Here is a 23133-nt window from a genome sequence, read left to right as displayed (position 1 = left end):
TGGGTGACACTGCTCCACCATGAGGCAACTCTAAAAACTACTTTTAGGTGTTCTGAGAAAGGTAACAGGTGTGTCTATCTATAGGCAAGAGCACTGGTTCTGGAGTCGCCTGGGTTCAAGTCACTGACTGGCTGTAAGAACTGTCTGGGCCTCAGTGAAAAATGGTGATAATAATAGGATTAGTGTGGGGCTTCCTTTGAGGATTTAGTGGTACAAGGAAAGCAAAGAGCTTAGCACAAAGCAAGAGCTCAACATATTTTTGCATTATTATTAGAATTTAAAATTATTTCACTAAGGCAAAACAGCTAAAAGTATATTTTATAAGAACAATCATTCAGGAAATTATTTTAAAGTTAATATTTACCTCACACTGTTTTAGAATCATATGAAATAATGCCTATAAAAGTTATTAAATTGTAACTTTATAGCATTATAAAAATCATGTAAATATAGGAATTTTGCTTAGAGACAGCATGATATAGTGGAATGAATATGACACTGAAAATCAGAAGACTCAGAGTTCTGACTCTACCACTTACTGGCTATGTGACCTCAGGATAGTACTGAAACTGTCTCAGATTTTTCCTTTTCAAAAATGAGGATATATACCCTGTGTGATAGGACTGTAGAGATTAAAGTAGAAAATCTACATAAGAATATTTCATAAAATTAAAGTACTTGTGACATCAACGAATACAAGCTTTTACATTTCCTGCATGAAATGTCATTAATTAAATTCAATCTGCCAAATTTTACAGGAAAAATTTCTGAAGCTAATATAAATGATTAAGAAAAATTAGGGGATTGAAAAAAAAATGGTGCTGGGACTTCTCCGGCGGCCCAGTGGTTAAGACTCTGCGCTCCCAATGCAGGGGGCCCAGGTTCGATCCTTGGTCAGGGAACTAGATCCCACATGCCACAACTAAGAGACAGCATGCTGCAACTTTAAAGATCCTGCGTGCCACAACTAAGACCTGGAGCAGCCAAATAAATAAATACATTTTTAAATGCGGCCACTGAAACTGAAATTTCTAATATGTTTTTACATAAAAGTCAAATGCATATATTTAAAATATTTCCTGGGACTTCCCTTGTGGTTAAGACTCTGTGCTCCCAATGCAGGGGCCACGGGTTCAATCCCTGGTCGGGAAAGTAAGATCCTGCATGCCGCACAGCGCGGTCAAAAAAAAGTGTACATGTACTTTATATATTTATATATATATATATATATATATATATATGTATATTTATTTCCCTAAAGGCTTCTACCGAGTTTTAGGTAGTCTTTTATTTGCAGTCCTGAACCTTTCTAATGTTTTTCTATGCAAGACAGAGAAATGTGCCACTTAGAAAAGTTAGGTCAAAATGCCTTGCTTGCTCTAACGTGTTTTAGCAAAGACATTCTTTTTTTTTTTTTTGCAGTACGCAGGCCTCTCACTGTTGTGGCCTCTCTCGTTGCGGAGCAACAGCCTCCGGATGCGCAGGCTCAGTGGCCATGACTCACGGGCACAGCCGCTCCACGGCATGTGGGATCTTCCCGGACCGGGGCACGAACTCGTGTACCCTGCATCGGCAGGCGGACTCTCAACCACTGCGCCACCAGGGAAGCCCAGCAAAGACATTCTTGAATCTGGGTAATTGGCATGGTTACCTCTCCCTTCCCTAACACATCTGTGCTTCCTCTGTTCTTAGAAATGGGAGTACGTATCTCCCTATCTCTCAGGTACAAAACCTCCTCCCTCCTAAAGTCTCAGATCTATTCTGTCTTTGAGTCCTAGTGAGTCTTCCTTCTCAGCGTCCTTCCTTTTCCTATCCCTACTGCCATTACCATTAACTTAGGCTTTCATTACATTCTGCCTCTCAACTCATTTCCTTGCTTCTAGTCTCTCTGTTCTGACAATCCATCCTACTCATCAGTGCTAAATTAAATATCCTAAAATCCTGCTTTTACTGTTCCCTCTTCAAAGACTTTCCCCAAAGTACAAAATCCTCAACCTGGAATAAAAGCAGAGCTTTGAAGCTGAATAATAAGTCACCAGAATATCTAGAAGTATAGTCTTTACTGCCATAGGCTGAGGACCTGCCGCCAATGAAGCCCCAGTACAGGAGAGGGCTAACACTGAGTTCACTGGGATCTATGTCCATTCAGAAGGGTCACAAAGCTAACAGAGGCTCAAATTTAAAAAAGGGGCAAAAACTCAGACATTATTTTTATTTATTTAAAGTGCACAAGAAATTTTTAGAATTGATACCTGAAACAAGCAATAATGGGAAAGTGTTTCTTAAAATCAGAGAGAACCTACCTGGTAAAGGCAGGCTGCTGTCCCAAGGAAAAATGCAACAATGTAATTAAAATCCTCGCCATCACTCTGCAAAAGCAAAATAAAAATTACTTTTTTTTTTTCTGGTGCAAGCCCATTTCCAAAAACAATCCATTGGGATAGGATATGACAACATTTACGCACAAATGGTCAAAATTTTCAAAAGTGGCATATAAAAATTCTCAAGAGTCCTGAAATAGAAACATAAAATACATTATAAGAACCAGGGAGTGTGAGGTAGAGGAAGGCTACCAGTCTTCCTCTATGTCTGGGCCTCCCCATCAACTATATCTTATCCAAGAGAAGATGAAAGCCAATGGAAACAAATTTCCATGTAACGTAGAAAGCCTCTCTTCTTGCTACTAAAGAAACCAAATAAAAATGTATAACACCCCAGGGACTTCCCTGGTGGCACAGTGGTTTAAGAATCCTCCTGCCAGTGCAGGGGACATGGGTTTGATCCCTGGTCCGGGAAGATCCCACATGCTGAGGAGCAACTAAGCCCATGTGCCACAACTACTGAGCCTGCGCTCTAAGAGCCTGTGAGCCACAACTATTGAGCCCACGTGCCACAACTACTGAAGCCCGCGTGCCTATAGCCCGTGCTCCGCAACAAGAGAAGCCACTGCAATGAGAAGCCCATGCACCACAATGAAGAGTAGTCCCCGCTCGCCACAGCTAGAGAAAGCCTGCATGCAGCAACGGAGACCCAACACAGACAAAAATAAATAAATAAATTAATTTAAAAAAAAAAAAGTACAACACCCCAGTGGCCTATAAAGTTAAGCCTGCTTGATAGGATTACTATTTGGCTCAAATAAATATTGACAAACTTTACCATCTAGTAAGCACATTACTGAACTGTCCAATAAAGTCTCTGGCATGATTTTAAAAAAAAAAAAAAAAGACAACCCAAACTGAAAAGCTACTGTCCACTAGAGTGTGCTATATCCCAATGAGGAAATTCAGTCGTACATGATATGCTAGAAAAAAAAGCACCCAGAGAAAAAACAGAGATAGATTATTCATAGAATATTTCTTTTAAAAGAAAACTAATAGAGACATGTAACAAACCCTTTTTTTCTATTCCTTTCTGATTCCTCTTAAATATCTATATTTATCATTTCTTTCAATGTTTTTATGAAGTAGAACATAAAGCCCAGGCAGGAGCATCAAATTTCTTTCTTCTAGGTAGAAACATTAAATTTGGCCCTTTAGAAAAAAAATCTCTTTATACAATAAAAATTTCCAGAAGACATGGGAGTGTCTCTCACGACCATGTCTTCAGGAAATAATATAAAGAGAAAATTGCTTTTCCATTTGCTATTGGACAACAGAAGTGCCTGTAAGGCAGAGGGAAAGGGGCTTATCCTAGTGAGAGGATCTTAAAATAGAAACCATTGATCTGTCTGGGATGGTTAGGCCAGTTCAATCCCAGAGGCAGGGAAGGTCAACACAAAACCCTTCTACTTTAATAATTCTAAGACTTTTAAATAAGTTCTGCTTGATTGTTTTTTCTTCAGTCCATTAAATGATCTTTTTTGATTATAAAAGTTCATGTTCATTGTAGAGAATCTGAAACAGAATGTTACAAAGAAGAAACTCGTATGGTCCATAATATTACAACTTTGGGAGAATTACTATTAACCATTTAGGTACTTCCTTCCAATCCTTTCTGTACAAAAATATATGTACGTTAAAAAAATGGAATCATACTTTTACATACTGCTTTCTAGTACTTCACACTATATCATAAACATGTTCTCAAGATACTAAATATTTCTCAACTACTTAATTTGTAATAATTATATAACCTTTAATTGTGGGACTATATAATAATTTAATTACTGTCTTACAATTGAATACTGTATTTTCCCTAAATTTACACTATCACTTTATAACTCTCTTAATTGCCTTTGGAACACTTAAAAGCATGTTTCTGGACAATCAGATCTGGGTTCAAATCTTTACTTATTAGCTGTATGATCATGGACTATTTATTTAACTTCAATTCCCTTTTCTGAAAAGTTGTAGAGATTCAATGAAATAACATTGGCAAAAATATAGAACAGTAACTGACACACAGTAAGTATTCAAAAACATTCTCTAACTTCTCTTTCCCAGAGGTTACTGTCTGCATCATTCATCAGATAATTAGGATTACCTTTCAATATTGTTTAAATCTCTAATGTACTGGCCTTGTCTTCTCAATGAGATCCTAACCTTCCTTCAGGGCAGAAACTAAATCTTACTACTTGCATGAAACTGTGCACATAGTAGGAATTCAACAAATGCATGCCAAATTGAGTTCAGCTTTGAAAAATCTTTATTTCCCCTTGCTAAAGAGAATATCTATAAACATATTCTTCCATTCAATAAATAGTCATTCATTGAACACTTATGGGCCAAGTACTGTGTTACTAGACCAAGGACAGAAAACAAGTCAACAGCAACTCAAGAAGCTCAACTCTAAACAGGAAGGCAGATACAAAGAGCAACAATTCCCGCCTGAAGTGGTAACTGATGGGATAGGAGTGTGTACAGGGTACTACGGGAGCCTACTGGAGACACATTTAATTCTACCTGGAGAAAAAAAGGATCAGGGAAGGTTTGGCACAGAAAATAAAGCTTAATTTGCATTTTGAAGGATGGACTAGTAGACAAGGTAGGAAGAGAATTCCAGGCAAAGGGAGTAGCTTGTGCAGTTTCAAGAAGGAAGAGGCTAGGATGACTCCAAGGTCTCCTATTCAGGCAACATTTAAATGATACCATTCACCAAGTTGGGGATACAGGAGGAAAAGTAGGTCTGAGAGCAGAAAAAACTTGAGTTCATTTTGGACAAGGTATTTTGGAGTTGCTAGTGACACATCCAAATAATTATGTTTAGTAGACATTTAAGTCAGCTTCAGGGAACAGTTTAACCTAGAGCTCTAGTTTAGTTGTCATATATTTAAATAGTAGTTAAATGAAATAAAGGACTATGACAACCGAATGCAAAGCTTAATTCTTGATTGGCTGATAGACTGGAGAGAGAAAAAAGTATATATAAAGGATATTCGGGGTCAATTTTGATTGTGCAACTTGAATATAGATTTTACATTAGCTAATACTGCACTGATCTTCAATGTCTTTGGTGTAAGAATGGTATTGTGATTATGCAGGAGAATGTCCTAGTCCTTAAGACAGACATAGTGAATAATTTTGGGATATAATGTCATAATACCTACAATTTTACTTTCCAATGATTCAGAAAAAAAAGAAAATAAAGAGATAAAAGAAGAAAGAAAGGTAGGTATGTATACAGGTAGATGTTAATTGTATTGTTTTTTTAAAAACTTTCTGTAGGTTTAAATTCTTTCAAAATAAAATGTTGTGTGGTGGGGGAAAACAGGGATACAAATGAAAATAAAAATGCTATGCAGTCACTAAAAAGAATCTCTATATACTGCTATGAAATGATCTACACATTGTCAGGTGGAAAAAGATGCAAATCACTATGAACAGTATACTGCCATTTATAAAGGAATAATTTTAAAAGAATAATTATATAAGTAAATATAGAAATACATATGTATTAGCATATGCACATAATCGCTCTAGAAGGATACACCAGTGGTTGACTCTGGGGAGGAGAAATGGGAAGAGAATTACTTACTGTGAAAATTAAAGGCTTTGAAATTTACCATCTACACATTTTACTGTGTGTATGCGTGACTGTGGATATTTGTGGATACACATGTATTAACTCTTTAAGTTATGAAAATATCCAAAGAGAAGGTATAGAGTTAGAAGAATATAAAGCTCAGGACATGACACAAACGCTACTCTTTAAAGGAGAGGTGGAGGAAGAAAGTTTACCAAATAAACTGAGGAACAAGAAGAGATAGGAAAAAAATACAACAGGAGAAAATTGTTTCACAGAACGGAAGGAATGAGATAATGTCAAGAAGAATAAAGTAACACATCAAACTATTAATAGTGAGCTGTTTCACTTGCTTCTAAGTTTTCTAAAATAAACATTATTTTTGAATTTAAACAATGAGTTATTTTCAAAAGGAAGAACTGAACAGTGTGTGAGATGAGACAGAGAGGAAACATCAAACAAGGCCTCAAGAGTGGCTGCAATATTTGGCAACCAGAAAGACACTGGTGAACTTAATGGTCGATGTTTGAAAGAATTATGAGGGCGGAAAGAGATCACAGTAAACTAAGAGAACAGAGGTAAGGGAACGGGGGCAACAGGCATAGTCTATGCTTTCAAAATATTAGAAGGGAACATGCATCAGGAGGTTTTTTTTAGGGTTTTTTGTTCATTTTTTAAAGATCAGCAGGCTATAACATATTTATGAGCTGAGAGAACAGAGCCAGTAGAGAGGAAGCAGATGAAAAACAGATGAATAGCTAGAGGTTGGGGAAACATGGGGCAGAGATTTAGAGAATGGACAGAAGTGGGAGTGGGGGGGGGGCAGGGTCGACACAAGAAGGGATAAAGGTGGGGTGGGGAAGGAAGGGCTAAGGTAAGGAGTTCAAATTTTTAAAAATCACATTCACCTTCAGAGGACGCTAGATTACCAACATTGCTTGAAAAATAACAAATAAAGGGAAAGAATTTTTTTTTAAGGTGATGATAAAGAGGTAAGCAGAAGCTTCATATAATAGCCATACAAATGTATTAGAATGATACTATTTAAATGTTTGTAATAATTGGGAAAAATTCACTTTTTAATCTTAGGTGAAAAAAAGGACACAAAGTTACATAATGGATATGATACGTATATATATGGTATATATTAATAAAACAAGAAAATTTGGGATTTTTCTCTTCTTCTTTATACATTTTCCCCCAATTCTTTAACAATGAGCATAAAACTCAGGAAAAATACATTTATTTTTTTAGAAGAAAGCAAGCAATGCATCTTAGCATAGATATTACGCTACTAAATAAATCCAAACTTTCAGTGAGCTTTAATAGGTATGTAATTTCTTTAAAAGGTAGTAACAAATCTACTGGAAATAAAGAACTGAAGGAATAAAAGCAAGTTGATTACTTTTAGTTGTAGTATCCATTACAAACAATTTTAGAATCAGAGAGTTAGCACCTTAGTACTGAAGTGGTCCTTGAGCCTATGTAGTCTAAAACTTTCCTCTTGCAGAATAGGAAAATGAGCTCCAAGAAGGTAAAATAACCAACCCAAGGTCACAAAGTTAGTTAACTGGCAGAGGGGATCCAGCCAGGTATTCTGACTTCCAGGTCAGCATTTCTACTGCTATATCAGAATACTCATATTTTTTCCTAATGTACCATGTGCGAATTACTTCTAGGTTGGCATCAGCTTAATTAAGATCATTGCTTCAAGGTTGATCCTTAAAGGAACACAGGAAAAAGAAACCCAGTGTGATAAAAGCTCATACATTTGTGAGGTGTCAATTCACAATAAACTTATTAACATCTCTAAACTCAGAACAAAGTATGGAAATGAGTGAAAATAATCTAATTTACACATTACTGTGAACACCAAATCAAATTCACCAACTTAATAAAAAGAAACTGTATTCACCCTAAACCTCCTCAGTCTGAACTCAAGATACCAAAGAAAAACTTCAGTACTACACATTTTAATAAATCCCTCCTTGTCACCCTAAGAGGCAGTTATTAATCTAGAAGAAACAAACTGTGCTGAAGCTTCAAACAGCGTTATACAGGTATGTTGGTTCATGTGGGTTCTGAAATTTAAACATGCCTCAGGCACCAGGCTACATACTAGAAGATAAACGTGGCAATCATTTTTAGCATTCAAGAAGAGTATTTAGAATTCACAGCCTTAAGAAAGCAAACTTTAATTTTTTTTTTTTTTTTTGCGGTATGCGGGCCTCTCACTGTTGTGGCCTCTCCCGTTGCGGAGCACAGCCTCTGGACGCGCAGGCTCAGCAGCCATGGCTCACGGGCCCAGCCGCTTCGCGGCATGTGGGATCTTCCCGGACTGGGGCACGAACCCGCGTCCCCTGCATTGGCAGGTGGACTCTCAACCACTGCTCCACCAGGGAAGCCCCAAGAAAGCAAACTTTAAATTAATATTGATATATTGCTCACACTCAGGAAATACACTACACACTTTCATTTAGATCTAAAAATATGATCCCCAAATAAATCCTTTGCTCTTAAATCAAGTATTAAAGAAATGTTGAGGCCACTTAATTTAGGTACTGTCTTTCCACCTCCTCTATCACCACCATGATCTATCTGAGTTAACACCAATACAGGTAACTTCAGAACAGATAAAAGTTTAAGCCCCATGTCCTGGATTTTGCATTCAAGTCTACACAGCAGACTACCTCAAAAAGATCTACTTTACTGACCAAAAATTAACCAGCGACTCTAGAGATTATTCCTAACACAAAGTACAATGATGAACCAGAGAGAAGGCTAAGAGTATGTCTTAAGTTCAATGTCTTTAGTGAGAATAAAAAGGACCTTTTAACCAGTACAAGTCATGAACAATGATAAAATAGGTGCTAATGCGGGAAAATTAAAAGGGAGAGAACTCAGGCCCCTAATTTCGTGTATATTTTTTTTCAGGTTAATTCAAGCTATAAAGGATGTACTCACTGAAATTAATCTAGCTTGCACCCCTAATCCTATCCTGCTAAGAGGTCTAAGTTTATCACAGTGCCCTCTGCATTCTGACATTCATCTCCATTTGTTTGCCTATGGTCCATTCCATCTTTTAGGACACGGAATCCAACACTACATAGTACTCCCTCATTATTCTCATAACAAGACAAGGAAGCATATCTCCAAGCACCAGTCACTTACCAGAACATTATCTCTATGCAGATGTAAAATCCCCAATAACTGGAACAATGGGGTCCCTACTTTTGGTCCAGTGAATTTCCAAAAGCAGTATTTCTCATTTAGGTGAGGATCAGAACTTGCTGGAAAATACCTTAAAATTACCTATGAGTGACAAAGTACCTGTGGACTACATTCCCCCAACTTTGCACTCTTGTTTCCTCACTGCTCTCTTAAAGCATCACTGTTTTAGGAACCTCAACTGTTGATGAGTTGATGAATGTATGTGGGTTATGGCAGAACAAAGATTTGAAACAATGCTAAGAGAACAGAATAAGCAGGTGTCCCTAGTTCCCAGATAGCTAAAAATCCCATCTGGACCAATTTACAGTTCCCTGGGTCAAGTGAGAAAGCAGTGCTGTTGGAGTGAATTTAGTCTAGGACGACAGTGAAAAAGAAAGAATTCCGTATCAACCATCAGAAAGACACATCTTCAAAGATACAAGCATCCAGAGAGTGCCCAAATTATAAATGATCTACTACTTTTACTATGAAAAAGACCACTCTAACCTTTTCTCCATCCAAAATGTACCCCATGCTGCTTTCACACCCTACCACCACAGTTTTAAGGAACTACTTAAAACAAACAAAAAAACCCTTGAAGCTTCTACAGAAATTGTAGACTCTAAGACAGAGGCAAGAAGCAAGTGTATATATGTGTGTATGTGTGTGTGTGTGTGTTTGTGTGTGTGTGTGTGTGTATGTACGTGTGAATAGACTGCTATCTTTAGGGCAGTTTTAGGTTTACAGAAAATGAAGCAGATAGTAGAGTTCCCATATAACCATTTTTCCCCTACCCAGTTTCCTCTATCATTAACATCTTGCATTAAGGGGGTACAACTGATGAGCCAATAGTGACATACTATTATTAAAGTCCATGGTTTACATTAGGGCCCACTGTTTGTGTTGTACATTCTATCGGTTTTGACAAATGTATAATGACATAACCACTATTACAGTAAGGTACAGAACAGATTCACTGCCCTAAAAATCTCACGCTCCTACTATTTATCCCTTCCTCTCTCCCTCCAAATCTTTTCATTTACTGTCTTTAGAGTTTTGCCTTTTTCAAAATGTCATACAGTTGGAATCATATAGTATATAGTTTTTTCAAACTGGCTTCTTTCATTAAGCAATATGAACTTAAGGTTTAGCCATGTCTTTTTCTGGCTTGATAGCTCACTTTTTATATATTACTGAATAATATTCCATTGTATGGATTGCTGAAGTTTGTTTATCCATTCACTTTTTTTAATGATGGATTTATTTGGGTGTATTCTGGTTTTTTTTTTTCTTTTGGCCACGCCACACGGCATGTGGGACCTTAGTTCCCCGACCAGGGATTGAACCCATGCCCCCTACATTGGAAGCACAGTCTTAACCACTGTACCATCAGGGAAGTCCCTATCCATTCACCTTTTGAAAGGCATCTTAACTGCATCCAGCTTTTTGAAATTACAAATAAAGCTGATACAAACATTCATGCACAAGTTTTTGTGTGGATGTAAGTTTTCTACTCATTTGGGTATATAATACCTAGAAGCATGACTGCTAGATCATACAATAAGTCTATGTTCAGCTTTGTGTGAAATAGCCAAACTGTCTTCCAAAGTAACTGTACCATTTTGATTTCCCATCAGCAATGAGTGAGACTTCCTATTGTTCCATTTCCTCATCAGCATTTGGTATTGTCAGTTTTTTGGATTTTGCCATTCTAATAGATGTTTAGTGGTATGTTACTGCTGTTTCAATGTTCATTTTCTTAATGACATATGATGTTGAGCATCTCTGTATATGCTTATTTGCCTCTTGTATATCTACTTTGTTAAGGTGTCTGTTCAGTTCTTTAGCCCATTTTTTAATTGGGTTGTTTGCTTTCTTCAGTTTTAGAGTTCTTTGTATATTTTAGATACAAGTCCTTGCCAGATGTGTTTTGCAAATATTTTAATACTTTCTTCTAGCTTATGGCTTATCTTTTTCATTCCCTTAAAAATGTCCTTTGCAGTTTTAAAATTGAGTCCAACTTACCAATTTTTTCTCTCATGGATCAAGCTTTTGTTATTGATCTAAAAATTCATCACCACACCCATGGTCACCTAGGTTTTCTCCTGTTACCTTTTATAAGTTTTATAGTTTTGTTTTATATTTAGGTCTGTGATCCATTTTGAGTTAACTTTTTTGTCCAAGGTGTAAGATCCGTGTCAAGCTTTTTTTTTTTGTGCATGTGGATGTGCAGCTGTCCAGCAGCATTCATTGAAAAGAAAATTTTCTCCACTGAATTGCTTTAGTTGCTTTGTCAAAGATCAGTTGATTATATTTGTGTGGGTCTATTTCTAGGCTCTCTATTCTGTTCCATTGACTAAATTATTTGTCTGTTCTTTTGCCAGTAGCACACTGTCTTAATTATAGCTTAACAGTAAGTCTTGAGATTGGATAGCATCAGTTCTCTTTGTTTTCTTCAGTATTGTGTTGGTTATTCTGGGTCTTCTGCCTTTCCATATAAACTTTAAAATCACTTTGCCAATATCTACAAAATAAATTGCTGGGATTTTGATTGGGATTGTGTTGAATCTACAGATCAAGTTGAGAAGAACCAACATCCTAACAATTTTCAGTCTTCCTATCCATGAACATGGTAGCCCTTCTTTTATCAGAGTTTTATGGTTTCCCCATATAGATCTTCTATGTATTTTGCTAGATTTATTCTTAAGTGTCTCATTTGGGGGGGGGGGCAATATAAATGGAATTGTAATTTTAATTTCAAATTTCAATTGTTCCTTGCTGATATATAAGAAAGCAATTGACATTTATGCATTAACTTTGGATCCTGTGGCCTTGCTACAATCACTTATTAGTTCTAGGAGTTTGTTGATTCTTTGGGATTTTCTATATAAATAATCATGCCATCTATGAATAAAGGCAGCTGTATTTCCTCCTTCCCAAACTGTATACTTTTCGTTTTCTTTGTCTTATTGCATTCACTAGGTCTTCCAATGTTGAATAGGAGTGGTGATAGGGGACATCCTTGTCTTGTTCCTGATCTTAGGAAGACAACATGTACTTTCTCATCATTCATGATGTTAGCTGTAGGGTTTCTGTAGATATTCCTTATCAAGTTAAGGAAGTTCCCCTTTATTCCTAGTTTGCTGTGAGTTTTATCATGATTTTGTCAAATGCTTTTTCTTTTTGTTAATTAATTTAATTTAATTTATTTATTTTGGGCTGCATTGGGTCTTCGTTGCTGCGCGCGGGCCTTCTCCAGTTGCAGTGAGCGGGGGCCACTCCTCGCTGTGGTGCACAGCCCTCTCACTGTGGCAGCCTCTCTTGCTGCGGAGCACGGGCTCCAGGAGCGCGGGCCTCAGCAGCTGTAGCATGCGGACTCCAGAGCACAGGCTCAGTAGTTGTGGTGCACGGACTTAGTTGCTCTGCGGCATGTGGGAATCCTCCCAGACCAAGGCCCAAACCCGTGTCCCCTGCATTGGCAGGCAGATACTTAACCACTGTGCCACCAGGGAAGCCCCCAAATGCTTTTTCTGACAAAAAAGCATGATATGACCATATGATTTTTCTTCTTTAGCTGTTGATGTGATAGATTGTATTAACTGATTTTCAAATGTTGAGTCAGCCTTGCAAAACTGGAATAAAACCCACTTGGTTGTAGTGTATAATACTTTTAATACACTGTTGGATTCAATGTGCTAATATTTTGTTGAGGGCTTTTGCTTCTATGTTCATGAGAGATACCGGTTTGTAATGTTGTCTTTTTAAAATATAAGTAGGCTGAGAAGTCTCAGAGCTATCAGTTAGTTACACATAAGCAGTAGTTTAATCATATTACTATTCTTCTGAAAACCTCAACTGTGATGAGGCAAAGACATTACTGATCAGAGGGAGAACATGAAACACTTAGGAATCAAGGCAGGCATTAGTCAGGGATAACAGCTCAAAAGCCATGAAAAGCTGTAGTTTATACTACTTGCTTAGTTTTTTAAAAAATTTATTTTACTGAAGTATAGTTGATTTACAATGTTGCATTAATTTCTGCTGTACAGCTAAGTGATTCAGATATACATATACATACATTTAAAAAATATTATTTCCCACTATGGTTTATCACAGGATATTGAATATAGTTCCCTGTGCTATACAGTAGGACCTTGTTGTTCATCCGTTCTATACTACTTGCTTAGTTTTGAAGTTGTGAATCAGAGGAAAGAATCAGTCCAGGAAAAGGAAGGATAGGATGTGAGTGCCTGAAAAAATTGTGAGATATGACAGCCTTGCCTGAATTTTAACTTAAAAATCATGCAGACTAAACGCCAGGTTCTGCAACTTATGTACTGTCTTCTAAGTCAGGGATGGTAAAGCTCTCCTTTCCTCTACCCAGGCCTGCTCCCTCCCTTTATTAGTTTGCCAATTTCAAACAACCAGAGAATTATTTTAACAATGAAATTTTAACCTCACAGAACCACCTTCATAATTTTTGACAACTCTAAATACTAATTATACCATTATTTATTAAGATATGTCATAAAGGTGACTTTTATTAAAATTAATTTCTTTTAAAAGGAAATTTTCATATCTCTACCATTAACAGAAACTAGTATCCCTTACCAAACACAGACACTATACATTAATATACATTAAATACATAACTCTTAAAATTAAAAATGTTTCTCTCTCTACCACCTAAAGTCATCTATTGTGTAACCAGGTGTAAATGTGTCCTTTACTTAGAGAAATACTCATCAAATCCACCTTTCTCCTTCATTTTATAAGCAATAAAACTGAGGACCAGAAAGTAAGGTGAGCTACTCAAGGTCACCGAGCTAATCAGTAGCTCAGCTGGAGCCAACCCTCTCTCTCGCTCTCTTTCTTCCACAAACAAAAATCAACTCTTCACACTCCTATGCTACTGTTCTTTCCACTACATCAAGTTAAAAAAAAAAAGGCAAGAGAGGATCTTATTTATTAGTATTTTGAGTCAGCAGTCTCCAAATTGCCTTTGTTTCTTTTTGGCAGGTTGTTTAACAAGCTCGAAATTGAAATCCTGCTGGAATAAAGCTAACTGGCTAAGGAACAGGGGCAGGAATGACAAGAGACAATAGCCAGCTGTCCTGTGCCTGAAAGGGAAGAGGGGCTTTACCTGCATGCCCAGGATGTTCGGGAGAGGAATTTGGAAGTCATGAAAAGACCCCCAACCCCCCTGCAGGCAAAGCTCAGCTGCCTGGAACCTGTGATGTCCTCAGCTATTGGCTTCATATGGCTGAGGATGTTCAGAGGGTACTCAAAATGGCACTCTCTTGAGTATTCCCCCAAACTAACAGCTATTTAAAAACAGAATAGAAGGTGTCTTGATTGGGTTTTTACAAATGATATTCTTGGCTTAATACTGGCCAAAAAAAGAGAACTAATTTACAACATGGGAGTGTCAAAAAAATCTTCAGGGAAAGTGATTAGAAACACGGAAAGGAAGGCTGAGATGTGCTTAACTTTAAGAAAGGGAGTTTCAAAAGTTTACAAAAAGAATAAGAGAAAAAGTATACTCTGATAGCTTTACTCTCTGGAAGAAACTCCTCTGGATAACAAAATAGTTGGCAATATCTCAAGAAATTAGTGATTTCACAGGCAGCCACCAGTAAAAAAGGAAAAGGAGCAGATAACTAGGTAGGAATACCCAGCGGTAGGACAAAAACCTGGCCATGAATGCCCTCTTCTACTCCTCTCTGTCCACTCAGATCCTTCTAGGTCCCGCTCACCCCTCCCAGAGTTTCCCTCACCACAGAGCTTCCTTCTCCTATCCTGACTCACACTGACCACTCCTCTTCCAAACTTTCTGTACTTGGCATTTGTTTGTGGACTTCTTTGCCTCCCCAATTCAACTCTAGGGTCTGAGACTGCAGGGCCCTCGTCACACGTATCTTGGTGTCCCCAGAATACCTCTAAACAGTACCTCCTGGGAGAGTAGATAATAAATAAATATGTGTTAATTAGGTCAAAGAAGTCAACTAGAAATCAGTGTTTTTAGAGGAAGGGGAAACTAGAGTAGGTATAAAGAATACAAAATCTGAGCATGCATTTTAAGTTGTACTAATACCCAAATCAATTTAAATCAATTGTGTAACAAGTAAAATCAAAAGGCATAGTCACCTGAAATTGCAAAAATAGCACAGTACCTGCAGGAGACTTTCTATGGCATGAAAGCCTCGAATTAAATTCAGAGCTGCGCATAAAAGACTAAGGATAAATGCCACAATCCCTGACAGAGTTGCTGGTTCCAGTCGCTGGTGAGCTGGAAAATAAAAGAAGTGATTAGGAATAAACATCAATATCTCACGTCAATACCTACAGGTATGTAAAATGAAATTCAATGCTCAATTTAAAGGGGTCAAATACAGATGAATCTTCATAAAATTATTTAATAATGCACCTTAGAAATTAAATATTTTTTAAAATGCAAAATATCTGACATGACAGCTTAATTCCCCTGAACTCAAATTAACTTCTTTTTCTCTACACTTTTAACAAAGACACCTAATTTGCATTTGGGGTATACAGTGCTAAGGTGTCCTCATATCTGGCAGTAAATCATACAGGAAAAACCCTTATGCCTAAATATGTCTACCATTTACAAGTAGCTGCAAATATTTGCAAAGGTGAGTCTGCTCAGAAATTCACTACATAATTCCAACTTTTTCTGAAAATGCTTAGAAAACAGTTTTAAGGACAAACATAGCTTGCTTTTAAGCAAAGCTTTTCCTTATCTGGGTTCCAGCTCTATAAATACCACAGGATATATGTGAAAGCTCATCTATAATCACCCATCTGGACTCTACAGTAGAATGGATTCTTATAGTTATGAGGTTCCTGGTCTCTGAAGACCATTTGAAAGTAAAAAAGCTAAAACAACAGTTGAAGAAGTTGCAGCATAAGATACTTAGAAATACAATAGCTTCCCTTCATCATCTTGCAGTTAACAGAATTAACTATAGAGTCTAAATGAAAACACAAAACTAAATACATAATCATCTAGACCTCAAAAGGGAGAAAGAGAGGACAACAGAACTACATTTAGATCATTTTATTTAAATCACTGAAGTGTAAAAGCCCTAACAATGAAGTTAATGAGGTGGGACATTAATATAAGGAAGGGCTTAAATCTTTGCAACTTATATTCAGCCATTACAGCAGAAAAGCTTCCCTAAACAATTCATAAAAACACGAAAACCCACATGTCGCAAAAAAGTATTTATTCCCCAGGTTCAGCAGAAAATCCACCTAATACAGGATGAGTTTTCTTAAATTTCTTCTGTGCCCGAGCTGACTGCTTGGTCTCCTAATCAATTTCCTTGAGATTTTAATATGAAAACAAAAAACTAAATGCCTTTGTAAAGTACTGATACCAAATTTTCTATCACTACAGAAAAAAATCTCGCAATTTGAAAATCTATCCAGTTGGTCTATCAATTAGTCATGTTTTACATCCCTCCCTCCATGCTTCCCCACTCCCTCTGAGTAGTAAGGGGGAACTGGGCTCTAAGTAAAAAAGAGATCCTTAACAAGGGCCTCAAGCATAAAGACACCTGATAACTAAATAGATTATAGAAATAATATTTCTAAAGTATACAAAGCAAGTTTACCTTACAAAAAAGCCAAACAATATTCTGTACTGTAATTAAGAACCATAGCTTTTTAAAAAAAATTTTTTTAATGAGAATTCAGATAGCACTCCATCCTTATCGTTCTTTTTAATATAACTTGGAAGTTAACCATAGTTTTAATTTACATTTTCATTACAATTAATGCAGTTATCATGAGTTTTTTTTAAAAAACATACTTATTTATAGTATATATATTTGTGTGTATGGTATAATGTCACTTTTATATGTATATAAACACACATACATGCATACATAGAAACAGACAAAAAACTGAACAGATATACATCAAGATGTAAAACACTATTACAATAAAGCTACAATAAAGTTTCAATCAAAAATTTTTTCATACCAAAAACTGAGATATGAATAACATATAACACTGTAGTTTAAGGTGTATGATGTGTTGATTTGATACATTTGTATATTACAATATGACCATCATAGTGTTAGCTAACACCTCTATCATGTCACATAATTATAATTTTTGTTTTGTTTTTTGTTTTTTAACATCTTTATTAGAGTATAATTGCTTTACAATGGTGTGTCAGTTTCTGCTCTATAACAAAGTGAATCAGTTATACATATACATATGTCCCCATATCTCTTCCCTCTTGCATCTCCCTCCCTCCCACCCTCCCTATCCCACCTCTCTAGGTGGTCACAAAGCACCGAGCTGATCTCCCTGTGCTATGCGCCTGCTTCCCACTAGCTATCCATTTTACATTTGAAGAACCATAGCCTTTTGTGGTCAAGTAAGGAACAGCCATTCTTGAACAGAAAAATATTACCATTTTAATGTGTTGATCAATACCTATTTAAGAAATAAATGTCTATACAAATTAAATATTTACTCAGTTGCTAACACTTGCCTCTTGCCCTTGGAGCACTCTCTTTATAATGATAGTATACCATTTATAAATTATTTCAAATGACCAGAAATATTTTTAAAGACATGAAAGCAAATGACAAGCCTCCTTTAACAAGGACAAGGCACACATTATGCTGAAGGATAGGCTGGAGAAGTGCCAAATCACCGTGAGAAAGGAAATTCTCAAGTGGAGATTCCCCCACTCCCACCCTACCCCCTTCCTAAGAACTGTGGGAATGCTTACTAAGAGAAAACTCCATCTGCACAGAATGTGAGGGTGACACTTTCTCATTTTAACAAATTGAACGAGATATTTAATCACATTTTAATGTATTATGTTATATGATATTCTTTATTTCATAAAACAGATTTTATATCAGTTGTTATCCACAAATGCTTACTTCACACCTCAATCTGGCACCACGATAGGTACTATTAGGTACAGAGCAGATTTGGAACAGTAAGAAATGAAGAAATAAGAGGCGATGTAGAAAAAAATAATTTTGTTGAATTCAAAACAGTGTCACCTGGTCAGTTTTTGTTTTGTTTTGCTATTATTGTCTTCTGCTACAATGCTTTTTCTTTAATTAGTCTCCTTGAGGCCAATAATTTCATTTGCATGACAAAATTAAAATTTTCATGTACCAATGATTAATGGAGAGTTTACAAAAATTCCTAAAGAAATAAGAGTAAATCCTTTGGAACAAAAGGGCTATTGGTTATAGTGAATTAATATATTTATTAAGCAAATACTTTTTGTCATGATTCTGTGTAAGATGGTGTGTTTTAGAGGATAAAAGAAATGAATTACACAATCTGCCCTCAAGGCACTTCTAGTCTTTTAAAGGGAAATGGACTGATAAGCACATGAAAGTAATAAGTATTCTAAACTAAAAGAGAGAATTCTGAAAAGGAAAGATAACTAGGGGAAAGGTGGTGACACAAGAACCAAGGGAGATCTTTAAAGATGGTTAAAATTTAGACAGGTACAAATGGGAAGAACTGCATTCCATGCAGAGAAAAGAATATGAAGAGCCTGGAGATGGAAATGGGAGAAGCAAATAATAACAGCATCAACAAAAACTATTACTGCTACTCCTTCTACTAATCCTTCTAAAAGTGGCTGCTTTCAATGTGCCAGGCACCAACTGCTTTATATACATAATCTCATTTTATCCTTCCAAGAACCCAATGCAGTAGGCAGTATAGTTATCCTATTTTTTTCAGACAGGAGACTAAGGTTTAGGGAGATTGAGAAATTTGCCCAAATTGGGTAAAGGAACTGGGATTTAAATCTTGGTAGCCTGACTCTAGAACTCATGCTCTTAACCACTTTGCTATGGGGCATTGCTACTGGTTTTGTTTTGCTCAAAAAGATGTTTATAAGAGTAGGAAGAAATAAGGTCAGAAAGGGAGGCTGAAGCAAATTAAGAGTGAAACACTAGGCTAAAAATTATGGGCAAATTAGACAATGGGGAAACACGGAAGAGCAAGAGATTGACGATTAAAGCTCTGCTTAAAGAATATTAATCTGGGGCTTCCCTGGTGGCGCAGTGGTTGAGAGTCTGCCTGCTGATGCAGGGGACACGGGTTCGTGCCCCGGTCCGGGAGGACCCCACATGCCGCGGAGCGGCTGGGCCCGTGAGCCATGACCGCTGAGCCTGCGTGTCTGGAGCCTGTGCTCCACAACGGGAGAGGCCACAACAGTTAGAGGCCCACGTACCACAAAAAAACAAACAAACAAAAAAAAAAGAATATTAATCTGTTAATGGGTTGTAAAGAGATTAAAAGTAGGGAGAGATAAGTAATATTTTTTTAGTGCCTTCTCACTAGGTATACACTGTCCCATTTATCCTTCGAAACAGCGTACTTCATGAGGTTAAGAATGACTAACTTCTCTGTGTCTGAATCTTCTCATCTATAAATTGAGGTTAAATAATTTGCTCTAAGCCAGACAGCTAGTAAGTGCCATCTTCACAATTAGCACTTGGGTTTGAAAAGCCCATGCTCTTTCTACAATTCTGTATTAGGAAGTTCATGAGGGAGTCATTGCAAAAGACTTACTGAAATGAGGACCTAAATTAGGATAGTGACAGTAGAAGTAGAGAAGAAGAAAGAGGGGAGAGAGATCACAGAGGCTAAAATTATTAGGCTCGGCAACTAACTAGATGTGGGAAACAAAAGAGAAAAAAATCAAGGAAAATGCCAAGGTTTGAAGTGTGGGTGATTGGAAAGATAAGGGTGCTATTAACAGACCCAGTGGAAGAAACTCAGGTTTGATCGAGTATGGAGATATTTTAAACATATCAAACTTGAAGTGATGGTGAGGCATGTTTAATAAGCAACTGAAGAATGTAAAAGCAGTGAGCTGGAGAAACAGATGAGGTCTGCATATGATGGGACGGGTTCAGATGAGATTACCAATGAAAGAAGTGGGCCAAGGGCAAATCCTTGGTAAACACTACCTTTAAAGGGGGGAAGACAGATGTAGAACAACCAGAAAAGGAAAGAGCCACAGAAGCCTAGGAAGGGGAGACCATCAAGAAGAAAGATATGACTTACAAAGCCTGCAGACAGGCCAAAGACAATCTGAACTGAAAAAGAAAAAAAAAAGATTAGATTTATTGACTAAGAGATGGTTTCGACCCTTCATAAAATAGTTTCAGAAGAGAGGCTGAAGGCAAAATTCAGACAGCAAAAGGTTAAATAACTGGTGAAGGTAAGAGATAGAAGCAGTAAGTGAACACTTCTGCAGTTACAGGAGAGGAAAACAGGATGATAGCTTGACAGATACAATAGGATTGAAAAAGAGTTATTTTCCCCCTGTAATGGGGTGGAGGAGGGAGATTTTAATACATTTATAGGTGTAACAACAAAATTCAGTGAAGATGAAGTACAATAATCAAGAGAAAGGAAAAATAATTGGTGAAACAGAGTACCAGAACAGTCATAATGAGGATTCAAAAAGATGGTACCATTCTAACCCTCAAACCTCATCCTAATACGTGTCTATGTTCTGAGTCAAAGATAAAGTTCAGAAGGTGCAGTTATTCAGTGATGCCCAAAATATCTGGAGAAAAAGGTTTTCGAACATTAGAGAGAGATTTCAAGTCAGTTCTATCTAAATGAGCATAATTTATTACTAAATTATGACTAAATGAGACTAATTGTATGGTTCAAAAACATACTATTCTTTTCACTATGAGGCCCTTTCTTGTCATCACCACCTGTCAAAACCTGCATGTCCTTCAAGGCTCCAAGGTCTAAAAGTGTTACTTCCTTTTTCTCTCTTTTAGAGCATGTATTGCATTCTACCTTGTATTTTACTTATTGACTTTTATTTGCTTTTCCCATCTTGAAAGCAGATAATGTGCTTATTATCTTTATAAAATGCCCTACAATATTTAGCATAATACTTTGGAGAAAATAAAGCAATAAATACTTGTTAGATTGTGAGGGGTGTGTGTGTGTATGTGTAAGAGAAAGAGATTGAGAAATCTACTTGCCTTGTGGGGTACCAGCCAAATACAGCAGCATTTTCAGGCAATTGACAAACTGTCTAGAAAATTGTATAGATTGAAAAAAAGGCTGATTAACCAAGTATTTATCTTAAAAATAGAGGTGTCAAAGAAACTGAGAAAAGGGTATTAAGTTTAGGGTTTCAGGAAGTGTTTTTTTTAATTTTAAAGGATATTAAATTTAAAAGAATAACAACATTAAATTGTTGGTGAGGATACAGGGCAATCAAAACTCTCATACATTGCTTGTGGGAATGTAAAATGGCACAACTATTTCAAAAAACTGGCAGTTTCATAAAAAGTTAAACATGCACCTAACCCTTGACCTAGCAATTCCACTCCTAATACTTACTCAAGAGAAATGAAAACATATGTCAACAAAAGATGAATGTTTATAACAGGTTTATTTACAATAACCAAAAACTGGAAACAAGCTAATGTCCAATGTTTATCCACTCTGGATAAACAAACTGTGGTATGTTCACACAGTGACTACTACTCAGCAATAAAGAGCAACAAATTAAAGAGACAAGCAACACATACATATGACGTGTTGAGCAAAAGAAGGGGAACACAAGAATTACATGATATAATCCTGTTTATGTCAGGTTCTAGAACAAATAAAACTAATTTAAAGTAAAAAATCTGAACACTGGTTGTCTGGAGTCGGGCAGAGACTGACTGGGAAGGGACACAAAGGAACTTTTGGGGAGATGGAAATGGTCTACATTGTGATAGGGGAATGTACTAATCATGGTTTTTTACTCTGTATTTTTGGTACTTTGACATCTTGGGGCCTTGCTGACATTAGAGGACTGCCCGTCCCAGGACTATCTAATTCCTAGAGATAGCAAACAACTCGCCTGCAAGAGTGCCTTTCATAAGCAAACCCCTAATCTGGAGCCGACATTCCTAACTATCTGCTCTATGGGGTTCTCACACTCAGGGCCACTATTCCCCTGCCCAAATCACGGCAGGGTCAGGTATCAGACAAAGAGCCCTATGTCCCACAGCTCAATAAAAGTATTCAAACTAGCCAATCCTAAACTTGCTTACTCTGCCTCTCCAGTTCCTTCCTGGGGAAATCACACTAAAGGCTCTTGCCCACATTTCCCTCCTGCTCCTTTGCCTCCTGACCCTCACTGGCACTTCCCCATGTGGCTGCTGGTGCTGTGCTCCCTTCTCTTGGGATCCATGAGAACTATCTTTTCAACAGCTGTTGCCTCCTAATCTGTTGGCCTTGCCATACTTGAATAACAGTAAAATCTACATTTTGAAACAGTGTGGTTTATACAACTGTATCCATTTATTGAAACCATATAGCAAATATTTATACATTTCAATATGTGCAAATTTCCCTTAAAAAAGAACTGTGGGAGGTACAAACTATTGGGTGTAAGACAGGCTCAATGATGTATTATACAACATGGGGAATATAGCCAATATTTTGTAATAACTGCAAATGGAAAGTAACCTTTATAAATTGTATAAAAAATTAATTAAAAAAGAAAAAGAGAAAGAACTGTAGAAATTATCAAGTGGATAAGTGGGGAGTGAATGGAGGTATAGATAAAACAAGAATGTCAAAATGTTGATATAGTTATTATAGTTGGGTGATGTGTTAGTTATAATATTCTATTTACTTGATATATGTTTAAATTTTTCTATAATAAAATGTTTTAAAAAGAGAACAAGTAAAAGAGGACATACTATTCAACATATTGACCCCAGGAGAACATCTGTAGACTTCAGAAAATAATAATATGGCAAAAAAAAAAAAAAAAAAATTTATGCCTGACTGTGGAGAGACAGGTCACAAGGTTAGGAAGAGGAAAGAAAAAAAGTCAAGAAATACAAGAAAAAGAAATCAAAAGTAAGATATTGTAACAGAGAAAAAGGTCTGCAAAATAAGGTT

The 23133-nt window shown here is 36.8% G+C and overlaps 1 protein-coding gene across 4 annotated transcripts in view; it reads right to left on the bottom strand.

The window, feature by feature from the left end:
* Positions 1-23133, bottom strand: part of SEC22A (SEC22 homolog A, vesicle trafficking protein) — a 72666-nt gene that overhangs the window by 11301 nt on the left and 38232 nt on the right. For 3 of the 4 annotated variants that reach the window (XM_024756513.1, XM_024756514.1, XM_024756516.1), the window contains exons 5-6: positions 15348-15463; positions 2304-2369 (exon numbers count right to left, since the gene is read on the bottom strand). In XM_024756513.1, the coding sequence (XP_024612281.1) occupies positions 2304-2369; positions 15348-15463 (182 nt within the window). The remainder of the gene's footprint in view (positions 1-2303; positions 2370-15347; positions 15464-23133) is intronic. The other variant, XM_024756515.1, reaches the window with a different exon arrangement.

The sequence above is a fragment of the Neophocaena asiaeorientalis genome, unplaced genomic scaffold (genome assembly GCF_003031525.2).
Source record: "Neophocaena asiaeorientalis asiaeorientalis breed wild unplaced genomic scaffold, Neophocaena_asiaeorientalis_V1.1 scaffold22, whole genome shotgun sequence".
Classification (NCBI taxonomy): domain Eukaryota; kingdom Metazoa; phylum Chordata; class Mammalia; order Artiodactyla; family Phocoenidae; genus Neophocaena; species Neophocaena asiaeorientalis.
The sequence above is the reverse complement of the archived record's forward strand: the minus strand, read 5'-3'. Positions and strand labels throughout refer to the sequence as shown.